At 45.8% G+C, this 13314-nt stretch overlaps 1 protein-coding gene across 2 annotated transcripts in view; it reads right to left on the reverse strand.

The window, feature by feature from the left end:
• The window catches only part of PRLR (prolactin receptor), a 183838-nt gene that overhangs the window by 13986 nt on the left and 156538 nt on the right, over window positions 1-13314 (reverse strand). For both annotated transcript variants that reach the window (XM_057541846.1, XM_007192218.2), the window contains exon 3: window positions 2371-2483. In XM_057541846.1, the coding sequence (XP_057397829.1) occupies window positions 2371-2440 (70 nt within the window). In that variant the 5' untranslated portion in view covers window positions 2441-2483. The remainder of the gene's footprint in view (window positions 1-2370; window positions 2484-13314) is intronic.

Below are 13314 nucleotides of genomic sequence, written 5' to 3' on the forward strand. Positions count from 1 at the left end.
GTGGCCCTTCTATAATCCCAGGGAATCTATGGAGTGGATACACACCCACAGCCCCGTAAAAAGAATTCTCCCCCGGGCATGAGCATCCTGTGGTCATTTGCTGATCCAGTGCTCTCTGGACCTCTCCCCTCTGGCTCACTAACCACCATCTTTCTGCCATTCCCACACAGTGAACTCAGCTCTCTTCCCTTGCTCTTTCACTGTATCACCGAGGCTCCCCCTTGAGTTGCTTCCTCCCCATCTTCTCTGTCCCTTCCTTTTCCCCTTCACTCTCCCTTGATTGCATTCGGCTTTGACCTCTGATTCAGCCTCACAGTCTGGCTCCCCATCCTCCCTGCCTCCATTTCCTCATTTGGGTTTTTGGTCCCTTTTCCCTTATATTTCCCCCTCTCTCCCTGGGTCTTTATGTGGCGAGGTGGCAAAGGGTTCCCTTGTAATTCTTGGCTCTTGTTGGGGTAGGAGGCGTGGGAGCTCCTAGAGGTGGGCGAGTGCTCTTGCGGTTACTAGCTACCGTCATTATCTAGGAGCTGTACTTAGTCCCAGCTGGAAGCTAGCAGGGCTGAAAGAGCTGATGTGGAAAACCCAGTGTCAAGTGGAGGAAGCTTCGGAGTTCCCTAATCCCCAAAGTTCTTGGTGAGCTGGTTCCCTCTTCCGTTCCTGATCTGTCAGGTCCAGAGAGGGAAACAGTGGCCCTGAGTTGGCCCTGATGCTGCTGGGCTGGGGGGGCCCATCCACGCCGAGCCACATAACCCCAGGTGGTGATTAGTTCAGGAAATCAGGAGCAGAGAGAAGAGCTTCCAGGTGGTGGTCCCTCAGCCTCTGGGGCTTCTCTGTTTTCTGCCACACTTGCCCTTCACCCCTCACGCTGGCTCCCGGGTAGAACTGCTAGCAGGTCAGAAAGAGCAAGTTTGGAGGAGAACACAGGTGGGAAGACAGGGCACTAGGCAAAACCACTGGAAAGAAGAACTGGATGGAATGGGATGATGTGGTGCACGGGCTGGGGCCGAGGTCACCAGGCTGAGTGTCAGTCGGAGCCCAGCCGCCTCCCAGCCCCCCGAAAACGGTCCACGCCAGACGGCCTGGGGTCAGCTCTGCCGATGTTTGTAACGTGGCTCGTCCTCTGGGGAACATTTCTTCAGGGTAATGTCACAGGGTGAAGCGATTTTTTGTTTGTTTGTTGTTGTGGCTAGGGAGGAGTACGTGAGGTAGAAAGGAAAGTTTACTTTTCAAAAAGCACAAAACTTATGGCTCAATAATGAGCATATTTAGAAGCCAATTAAGGCCACTGTTGATTATTTGAATACTTAAAATTTCCTTATGGATTATACTGATCTCTGCGTTCCTTTTTCTCTGAAAGCTTCTCTCTCTCACATTTCACTGGTTATTAATAGTACCTCGAGGAAACTCAAGAGAGGAGGGTAAAGTTGTGAAATTATAATTAGTTAAATGTTTCTTTCACCCACTTTAGAGGAGATGGTTACAATGAATGGACTGTCTCACTATCCCTGTAAAATGCACGCAAACACAGGAACAACCACAGAGGTACCACACACGGGTACACACACACACACACACACGCTCAAATAGAGCACATATCAGAAGTACACCCACATATCACAGAGGAATAATATACAGAGGGGCATACTTGTACAAGTATACACCAGTACACACACAGGTACATACACAGAAATATACACCCACAAATGTGTACACAGACAGGTATACCCAGAGAAGCATTTGCAATCAGGCACATATAGGGAAGTTAAGATATACACAGGTATACAAAAGTATACACACCCAGAAATGCGCAGGGGTAGACACACTGAAATGTACACACACAGGCTCACACGCTCTAGTCTAGTTGTAAATTTCATTTCCCCATAACAGAGTTGGCTCTATACCAGTTTCCCACCATGTAACAGCAATCCCCTTATAACTCTTTACAGGTTTTCAAAGATTTTTCTCACACACCTTTTCATCTGAGGTGGAAGAAACATCACTATTCTCACTTTGCAAATGTATAAACCCAGAGAGGTTAGGTAATTGGCTCAAGGTTGCACAGCTAGTAAGGGACAGAACCTGAACTGAAACTCTGGTCTGTTGTTGGTAGAGCTCTTTCCCTGCACTCCCAGAATGAGGATGGAAGTCAGAGCATAGTGACAGGATTTTGCATTAATTGCATTCACTCTTTTGCCTTAATTTTTGCATTCGTTTTAATCCCCAAAATATTGTAAATAATTTAATAGCAGCAAATGACATGGACATTTTCATTTCTTGTAATTGCATTGCAAGAGGACTGTGATGGATTCTCCCCTCCTCTCATATAAACACCCCAGGGAATGAAAGAGAACAGGACAGTCTCTTACTTACCATTCAGAAGGTTGGTGTTGAGAAAGAGTAGCAAAATGAAAACCACTGTGGAGGCCGCATTTTCCTTCATGTTGGCTCCCTTCTCTTTCCACAGGAAATGTATCAGAGGTTCACTGAAAGAGAAGGCACAGGCAACTTTTTTGAAACGACAGTCTGGTTAGGCACATGCCCCACTTTACTCTGGGTGTTTGCAACTGATTCTTGCTCCTTGCTGAACATGAATAACAAAACAGGAGGAAAGGAATGTAGGAAAATGTAACAAGGATGGCTTGGCTCAGAAGCATCGCTGCGCACATGCTGGGAAAAATGCCACCACCAGAGGTCATCAGATGACAACGTTCAAGGGCAGCCCAGCCGCAGCTGGCTCTTTGCACACACCCCAAGGAAAAATTGTTCTCTTTGCACCCCACAGTCACCTAACAATAGATCACCTGTTTTACGTGACATAGATTGTATTCCCTACAAAAGAATTGTTCTGGGAGGGCTTTGATCCTCCAGCCAAAATTAAGCCAGGCTGAAAAAGTCAGTGCATTCAGTTTAACTCTAACCTGGCCTCAAGGATGCCACCAAGTAAGGGGGGCTTCCCCTGAAGGTTCAGGTTGAGAAGATTCTGGAAGCCTTCTGGGCTATGGGCATGGCTGTGAACGATGCAGTGAACTCTAGTGAACCTCCACATGGTTTCTTTCTCCCCTTTGGAAAAGCCCCATAAACAAGAAATGACAAATCCCAGTAATAATTCAAGTCCCTTGGGTTTGAAGAATTAAGCAAATTTTGAACCTGCAGGGGTTGAGAGTTTTGAGAAATTTATTATTATATTATTATTTTTACCCTTGGAACAACTTTTAAAGCCTCTAAATGTCCTTCTAAGAAAAAAGGATTTTTAAAGACATTTGGAAACGGTTCATTAGTCTTTTTGGACTCCACACAACTCTCGGAAAACAAGAGATTTGATGAAGTAAGTGTAAATTCTTGGAAACCCATGGCTTACATTTTCCCTTTAAAATTTATGGGGTTTTTTAAATCAGGAGAAGGGCACCCAGGGGCAAGGCTGCCCATCTAGGGACATTGGAAATGACTGAGTGCTGTTTGATGAGCCCTGAAAAGACCAGCCTTTGTCCATTCCTCTTGGTCAGAGGGCGGATCACTATCTGCCAGCCGCACACCACCTAACAGACAACTTCTTCTTTTTTTTTTTTAAACATCTTTATTGAAGTATAATTGCTTTACAATGGTGTGTTTTTTTTTTTTAAAGATTTTTTTGATGTGGACCATTTTTTTTTTTTTTTTAATTTACTTATGGCTGTGTTGGGTCTTCGTTTCTGCGCGAGGGCTTTCTCCAGTTGCGGCAAGTGGGGGCCACTCTTCATCGCGGTGCGCGGGCCTCTCACTATCGCGGCCTCTCTTGTTGCGGAGCACAGGCTCCAGACGCGCAGGCTCAGTAGTTGTGGCTCACGGGCCCAGCTGCTCCGCGGCATGTGGGATCTTCCCAGACCAGGGCTCGAACCCGCGTCCCCTGCATTGGCAGGCAGATTCTCAACCACTGCGCCACCAGGGAAGCCCCAACAGACAACTTCTTGAAGGCTTCTCTACCTGAGATGTACTACTCCCTCTGAGATGTACTCGGAAATAGAAATCTTAGTGACAATAGAGGTTCGGTGTACACAGGCGCCATCAAGGGACTCTCTCATAACTGGGGCTCCTGGTTCAGTAACAACTCCTGTGAAGTAGCCAGTATCCTGTTCTTTGGGGACCTTCTAGTTGCTTTTTCAGGATTCTTTTTGAATATCCTCCCAGGTTACACGTTCTAAGCCACCTGCTCTCTCTAACCCCTGAGGGTCATCTAATTAAATCAAGATGCTAAAGGCTCATAATGGGTTTCAAGTCATTCCTCCTATGTATGGAACACTTATCATGGGCCAGGCACTGTGCTGAGTGTCTTTTAAAAATTTTTTTTTCGGCTGTGCTGCGCAGCATGTGGGATCTTAGTTCCCTAACCAGGGATCGAACCCGCACCCCCTGCATTGGAAGGGCAGAGTCTTAACCACTGGACCGCCAGGGAAGTCCCTGTGCTGAGTGTCTTAATCATCCAAATTGCACTGAGCCCTCACAATGCCCCTGTGCGTAGCGTGGGCTATTACAATCCCCCCTTTTTTAAATTTAACTTTTATTTTATATGGGAGTAGTTTCATTTACAATGTTGTTTCAGGTGTACAGCAAAGTGGTTCAGTTACACATATACATATATCCATTCTTTTTCAGATTCTTCTCCCGTATAGGTTATTACAGAATATTGGACAGAGTTCCCTGTGCTATACAGTAGGTTCTTGTTGATTATCAATTTTATACATAGTAGTGTGTATATGTTTATCCCAGCCTCCTAATTAACCCCTCCCCTCCAACCTTTCCCCTTTGGTAACCATAAGTTTGTTTTCTAAGTCTGTGAGTCTGTTTCCTTTTTGTAAATAAGTTCATTTGTATCATTTTTAAAGATTCCACATGTAAGTGATATCATTCGATATTTCTCTTTCTCTATTACCATCCCTTTTAACAGAAGAGGAAATGAAAGTGTAGAAAGGTGTAGTAAGTTGTCAGTCACGTGCCACTGGGAGAAAGGAATCTGGCAAATCTGAGAGTGTCTGATGAATCCTCCTCATTTGTGGTCAGTGTGTGATGAACGTGCAATTATTCCCCATTCTATGGGGGAGACGGTGGAGACCACGGTGACTGAGTCAAGGTGAACAGCACCCCAGCCTGGAGTGGGTGTGGTGTCAAGAGAGCCAGGACTCAGCGAGCTCAACCACCATACTTGTGTCTGAGGATCTCAAACACTGTTGTTCTCCCTAATCCAGCTTCACTGGACCCATCTAGACCTGAAAGAGTTTTTTTTTTTTTTTTTTTTTTTTTTTTTTTTTTTTTTTTTTAAAGCTGCTTTGCCTTTTTTTTTTTTTTTTTTTTTAAGGATTTTCTTTTTAATTAATTAATTAATTTATTTTTGTCTGTATTGGGTCTTCGGTTCGTGCAAGGGCTTTCTCCAGTTGCGGCAAGCGGGGGCCACTCTTCATCGCGGTGCGGGGACCGCTCTTCATCGCGGTGCACGGGCCTTTCTCCATCGCGGCCCCTCCCGCTGCGGGGCACAGGCTCCAGACGCGCAGGCTCAGCAATTGTGGCTCACGGGCCCAGCTGCTCCGTGGCATGTGGGATCCTCCCAGACCAGGGCTCGAACCCATGTCCCCTGCATTAGCAGGCAGATTCTCAACCACTGCGCCACCAGGGAAGCCCTGAAAGAGTTTTTTGTCCTAAAGATCTGATCTCAGCCTGGCTTGGGGATGGGAATTCTACCTACTGGCTGAAGAAGTTCTATAATATCCTTTTATTGAAACTTCCCTTCCCTTTTTGCATCAAAATACTTGAGATCAACTGCTATAAATCACACCTTTTGGGCGAGGTCACGTGCTAACTAGACAGCTCTTCCAAATCAGGGCTCCACGTGTTTGGAAAAAGAAACGCCTGGATGGGGAGCAGCGTGGAGCAGGCAGGAGCAGATACTGTCATCACTTATGCTTCCTGGTATGCTGGTCCAGGCTCAAAGAAACTCTCCTAAATAAAGTTTTTCAATAAAAGTGCTTTCAGGAAGCATTTTATAAACTAAAAAGAAACAAGCTCCTCTGGGATTTCCTAAGATATCCTGGAATCGGTTGACTAGCCACGGGTAGTTTCTGACGCCTTGAAACCCCCATGTCAGGGAATTGGACACACTCATAGTGGTCTCATTACTGTGTTTCAATAAATAATGATTCCCAACTCATCCTGCAACTGACTCTCCAGCAGGGTAAACACAGTGGGGTAAGTAAACCTTCAGAGAGAAAGATAACCCCAACTGCCCACTTTGCTATGCCGACTGTTAACCTGATCATCTATTGTGGTCTCTCCCCACACTGGGCATACCTCCCGCTGTCCACTGATCATTCTTATGGCTGGTGGACATGAGGCTGGGGATAAATTTGGTTTTTGTCTCAAACTAAAAATAGAGTTACAGTATGATCCAGCAATCCCACCCTTGGGCATATATCCGGAAAGGACAAAAATTCTAATTCGAAAAGATACATGCACCCCAATGCTCACAGAAGCACTATTTATAATAGCCAAGACATAGAAGCAATCTAAATGTCCATCAACAGATGAATGGATAAAGAAAATGTGTATATATACAATGGAATATTACTCAGACATAAAAAAGAGTGAAATAATGCCATTTGCAGCAATGTGGATTACCTAGAGATTATCATACTAAGTAAAATAAGTCAGACAAAGACAAATATGATATAACTTACATGTGGAATCTAAAAAAATTGATACAAATTAACTTATTTACAAAATACAAACAGGCTCACAGACATGGAAAACAAACTTATGGTTACCAAAGGGGAAAGTCAGGGGGGAGGGATAAATTAGGAGGTTGGGATTAACAGATACACACCACTATACATAAACAACAAGACCCTACTGTATAGCACAGGGAACTATATTCAATACCTTGTAATAACCTATAATGGAAAATAATCCAAAAAAGAATATTTGGGTCAGATATTATATCCAGATCTGAAGTCTGAATCACTTTGCTGTACACCAGAAACTAACACAACATTGTAAACCAACTATACTTCAATAAAAAAAGTGTAAATTACTTAAAAAACATTTTTTTTTTGTCTCTCTGAGTCAACTTCCCCATTGCAGCAGGATCTTGGTCAAGATCATTCACTCTAACTGGGTCTGGAACATCCAAAGAGTGTCCACAGACTGCTTTTAGTGATGGTTATAGTGGTAAATGGCTCCAAATATTTGGAGTCCAACTAGGAAAATGTTAGCCCTATACTCCCACCAGAGGACAGTTATCTTGGTTTCACTCCTCAGTAGCTCCCCTAGTGTGACTGTGGTTTAAAAATGCAAAAAGTAAAACTGAAAAGCAGGTCTGTAGCGAGTCAGCAGCCTCCACGCCTCGCCCACGACAAACTGCCTCGGCTTCCTCGCTTCTGAATGCTCAGAGACTCTCCCATCTTTATGCTCCTCCGTAATCTTATTCAAATATGCCTTCTCCCGGTGCTGTGTCCCACTCTGGCATGACCCCACAAACCCTCTTCTTCCTCATCTTGCTCTGCATTAATGCTCATCCTGTTCAGATTCTCTCTGTCCAAACGCTTCCCTTCATCACTCTTTTCCATTAAGCCAAGTCTCATCTACACGGACCAAGAGTTGAGAAAGCAGGGGCAGGACAGGAGTGGAGACGCAGACGTAGAGAATGGACTTGAGGACACGGGGAGGGGGAAGGGTAAGCTGGGACGAAGTGAGAGAGTGGCATGGACATGTGTACACCACCAAATGTGAAGTGGATAGCTAGTGGGAAGCAGCCGCATAGCACAGGGAGATCAGCTCGGTGCTTTGTGACCACCTAGAGGGGTGGGAGGGAGACGCAAGGAGGAGATATGGAGATATGTGTACACGTATAGCTGATTCACTTTGTTATACAGCAGAAACTAACACACCATTGTAAAGCAATTATACTCCAATAAAGATGTTAAAAAAAAAAAAAAAACCAGACCTGAGCTTTCACCCTTTACCCCCTGGTAGACTCTATCTGCATATGCTGGCTCACCCAGGCCCTGAGCCAATCCCAAACCCAGAAATCTCAGCGCTACCATTTTGTGGGACTTGCTCCCAAGACCTGGTGTCAGGTGGTCTTGAAGTGAATGCAATTCTCACCTTGTCTTGCCTCATCTTCTACTGTTGCCCCAATGCTCTACTCAGATTTTGACTCAGTTTCCCTGACTCTAGAAGTGAACCTAGCATGCTGGGCAGGGATTCTGAGGACCTACCTAGCTCTTGCAAGCCCAATTCCCATGGATAAGCAGGGCCCCATCCAAGATTTGAATTTCTTTAAAGAATGTCACACATGTGAAATGCACAAATCATAAGTATTCTGCTCAATGAATTATCGCAAAGTGAATATGTCTATGTTACCATCAGGTCAAGAAATAGAACACTAATAGCATCCCAGGAATCTCCCTGGTGCCTCCCCCCAATCTCTACCCATCCCTTCCCAAGAGGAACCACTCTTCTGACTTTTAACACTGCAGATTAGTTTTGCTTACTTTGGGACTTTATAGAAATAGAATCATACAATATGCATTTTTTGAGTGTGTGTGTCTGGCTTCTTTCATTTCACATTGTTGTATGATTCAAGCTTGTTGTTACATGGACTCGTACAAAATTCATTTTCACTTCACCTCATTCATCTTCATTCATATTACATTGAATGAAAGACCATAATTTATTTCCTCATTCTTCTCTTGATGGACATTTGAGGGTTCCAGTTTTCGGTAAACTTTGGATTTTGCTAAGATCGATCAAGACTCCGATGGCAGGGGAGCCCTGAACACCTCATACCCACTTTGCGCTCCTCCCCAACTTTCAGTTCTCTACCATAAATGGTTAGGACACCACCTGCCATACCTCCTGACTATAAACGCAAACTAAGTTCCAAATGCCTGTGTGGTCCTAAAAATGCAAACAATCTCATTTCTTGCAAACAAATTTGAAATACATTCACCCATTGTTTGAAATGTTGGGAATTGTGTTAGCTGCTTCCTCTGGGGTCTGCTGGGTTGGTGTCCTCTGCCCGTTGGGTCTCCTTACCTGCTGCTCTACCTGTTAGATGGACTGAGGCTAAAAAAACAGGGCGAGAACCCCACAGGTACCTTTTGATTTCCAGGAATCTGGCATGTCTTTCCAATACAGAATGCTAATATTTAGTTTGGAAAGCAGAGGACATAATCTGCTAAGGGTGGTGGAGAGCAGCAGGAGGGATTAGCTATTTCACACCAGGCTCAAGATTAAGGCCGTTTTACAAACTCTGCCCAAAGTCAAGGGTCAATGACTGTAGAGAGAATAAGTGAATCACTGAAACCTTAAAGTTGAAAAAGCAGAACAAGAATCTAAGATAGGGGATGCAAATCTGCACGCAGAAGAACTGGTCCTGTGCTAATATTATCAAACTCTGGACTTGATGCCAGCTTAGCATTCTGTCTTTGACAGGGGAATCTGAAGAGGTTTTCAATATAACATGGCAGCCACTCCTGAATGCAGGCATTGAATGTTGCGGATACAGTGCTAGGAGAACCCTGGCCTGAGGGTGGGGAGATGAAGGTCCTAGCTCTTCCTGGGTTGCATGCAAACATGTGCCCACGGCACTGAAGTGTTTATCTGTCCACAGCCCAGAAAACATAGTTACACATTTGTTTGTGAAATTTTACAGCAGGACGTTTTCTCATATGTCATCCATTATTATTTTTCTTTTCTTTTCTTTTTTTTTTATCACTGCAATGATCAAGTTTACATTTTATTGCTTCTCAAACAGGTTGCCTTCTCATTCCCTGTCCTGAGATATCCTTTGATAGGAAACATCTGGCACTTTCCATAAGGGAATCACTTCTATATAAAACGACCATCCCAGTCGAACCCAGCAGTTTAGTCAGAACATCATGGCTGTGTGGATGTTACTAGAAATAGTAGAGAGACAGTTAGAAAATGTCCACCTCTGATTCCAGACAGCCCCTCCCTCCTCTCTTGTGAATCCCAGAACTTCTCGAACTGCTTGAAGACTCTCTGTCTGTGAAAATGCATCCAAGGAGAGGAAGTATGCTGTGCATGACCACAGCTGTGCGATGGAAGAGGCAGACAATTAGCAGAGATCGGATTTGTCCAAACTGGAGCCAAATCAGGGTCGGTACTGCACCTGGGGACTTACACAGAAAGGTCTCCTGGCCCCTAACCTAATCGGGGTAAACCACTCATGGTGATGTATGCGCCTTTGCACGGGAGTCACTTTAATAAAACAGAACCCTAAATGCTTCCCCACGGCTGGAGGCATTGCTTCCAAATCCAATTACACCAACTCCTCTCACTGGCCGCAACATGCCAGCAGCGTTTTTACTCTCAGAGAGGCTTATTTTCACTCAGCCTCCTGGGCTTGAAGGCAAGAATAGGAATTGGGTGAGTTTCAATTTTCCCCAGTCAGTGCACACTTCAGACAGATGGTGGAAATTGCCCTTTGGCCTGATTTTCAGAGGAACTAGTTCCTCATAAGACCATCAATTAACAACAATTAAAAAAAATCCACAAATTGTACATTAGGTTTTGCAGTTTACAAAGCTGTTCCAGACTCCAGTGGTCTTCAGTCCAGGATTCACATTAGAACCATGTAGGGAACTTCTTAAAAGGACCAACTCCTATGTCTTCCCAGAGGTTCTGATTGATTCAGAATTGGATCCACTGGCACATGGACATTTTAACAAAGCCCTCCAGATGATTTCAATATAAAGTCAGGGCTGGGAACCACTGATGCCGCCTAACACATATAATGCCTCTGCTAAGAGGCTTCCCTTGATGGGAGAGGAAACCGAGGCTCAGAGAGGTAACTGGTTTTGCCCACCATCACACAGCTCAGCCAGCACAGCAGAAATGGGAATCCAGTCTTCAGACTGGGAGTCCTGCCTCAAATTAACAACAACATCAAAGATAAAATGACAAAACATTTACACGGAGATCTGTAGTGTTTAAAGCACTTTCACATCATGGTCATATTTTATTCTTACAATAATCCTGTGCAGAGGCAGGAAAGCTATTATTGTTCCTACTACTATGTCACGGCTCCCATGATGAGGAAATGGAAGCCCAAGGGGGTAAGTGGTTTAAACTAACAAGCTTGTCTTAAAAGCGTCCAGTGTGCTCGGAACTGTGTGGTGATAAAATCCGCAAACCCTCGTGTAGGACACACTACATGCCAGGCACTGAGATGTAAGTTCTATGAATACGCCCATTTTACAGATGAGGACACTGGAGCCCAGAGAAGCTCCATGAGTTGTTCGGGGTCACACAGCTAGTGAGCAGTGTACGGACGGAGAGGAACTCTGCAGCTGGGCTCCATGATCTGGGTTGTTAACCACCATGCTTTCGCACTTCTGATGGCTACAAAGGAGTAGTGGCCTCTACCTTCAAGAAGCTCCAACGCACAGAACCCAGCCCGGCCATGGCTTGGTGGACAGGTCAGAGGACCTTGGGACCACGGGTTCTGAGCCGTCTAAGGCATCCCTCTTTCTGATAAAGGGCTCTCTCAGCACACTCTCCCTTCCCAAAGTCGGCTCTGGTACAGGGTGCTGCGGGGATCTAGGTATGGTCCTTCAGTAGCAGTGGATGTTCCTGGGGTACTGCTTCTAGAGTCTGTTCTGGGCACCACTTCCCATCCCAGATACAATGGGTCAAAATTTTTGGAGGGCGGGACCTAGGAAGGGGCATTTTTTAAATTAAAAAATGTTATTGGAATATAATTGTGCAGCATTAGCTAAAACCTCTATCAAGTCACATAACAATTATTTCTGTGATGGGAACAATTAAGAGCTAGTCGCTTAGAAACTTTGAAGTTTACATTGTTGTCTATAATCACTATGCCCTGCATGAGATCTCCAGGGCTTATTTATCTACTGATTGCAAGCTGGTACTGGAAGGGGCGTTTTTAACAAGCACTTAGGTGATTCTTTTGAAGCCCTACTTATAGCATAAAGGACTAGGCAAGGCAGCTACTGGTTAGGAGGTAGGATTGGATCCTCCTCCATCCTCTGGGCCTGGAAAGGGCATTTTCCTAAAAGGACTGACCTGAGCTGAGGGTTGCTCGGGAGGAGGGCTACGAGGTCAAGGGCACTCTCCCCGGGGGTGTAGGTCTACACCAGGAAGCAACTGTTACATTTTCAAGGAATGTTGTAAGCCATCGGGCTTCCTGTTGGTAGCTTGAAATCAGCCCTAGTGGGAGTGCTTATATGGTGGGAATTGGCAAATGCTACAAATCAGAATGTTTCTTTCTTCTTTTTTTTTCTCCCGGAAGACCAGTTGTTAAACTTTGACCAGCATACCCCTCACTCCACCTCTCTGGGCTCGGCGTCCCCCCATGTAAGAGGAGGACTTGGGGGTAGTTGAAACTTTCAGGCCAGCTTAATGCAGGTTTGCAGGGAGCCCTTTCTGACTGGGGGAGACCTCGGGAACCCAGGATCCCTTCCCTCCTCCCTTTCCTCTCATCTGCCTCCCTCTCTGTGCTGACTTAACCCGGCCTTCCTCGGGGTCCTGGTCAGACTCCCCCATTGCTGCCTCTGCTTGCTGAGGCTGCAAGGTTATTATTTTGCTCCTTCCTGTTGACAACTGCGTGGGAGGTTAGCGGGACCTCCAGTTGCTTAACACATTAGCTTTCTAGATATGGTACACAACACCAAAATCAAACAAACGAAGCCCCCGTAACCGTAAGCTAAAAACTCGGCTCACCTTGACCCTCGTAAGTGCGCCTCTCACAGTAGCCTGGCGCTTCTGTGCTAGAACATTTTCAGTGTGTGTCTATTCACCCAGCCCGGAGCGTGCCCTGACCTGCCTGCCACAGCTTTCCGTAGATAGCTGGGGCCCCTTGAGCTCCACCTGCAGGCTCTGGGCAGAATGTCCATGCAGTGAGAGAAGCCCAGGGAAGGCTTGTATCGGGTCCTGTTCTGTTCCTGGTGCTGGAATCCTGCGGGGTCATCTGTTAAGACCCCATTTCTTCCATAACAGGCCCTTCAGGCCCTGGATCTCTGCCCAGTGCCCAGATCAGTGGCTGACTCCTAGGGCCGGCCTGCACCCCCATATTCTGTTTGCCCCAGCATCCGTGGTGCGTGGCTGGACTGTCTTTCTGAATGCCTGGCAGGATTCCCGGATACCGCCTCCTTGCAGCCCAGCTTGTTGCCTGACCCCTCCCGTCTCGCGCTGTCCCTCTCACTGACCACGCTCCTGCTCTTCTTGGGAGGAAGGGTAGGTTTCAAGGTCCTGGCTCCTCCTGGCCCTGATCCCTCTCATTCCTAGAGAGCAGTAAAGCACCCC

Source organism: Balaenoptera acutorostrata, chromosome 2, assembly GCF_949987535.1.
Source record: "Balaenoptera acutorostrata chromosome 2, mBalAcu1.1, whole genome shotgun sequence".
Taxonomy (NCBI): domain Eukaryota; kingdom Metazoa; phylum Chordata; class Mammalia; order Artiodactyla; family Balaenopteridae; genus Balaenoptera; species Balaenoptera acutorostrata.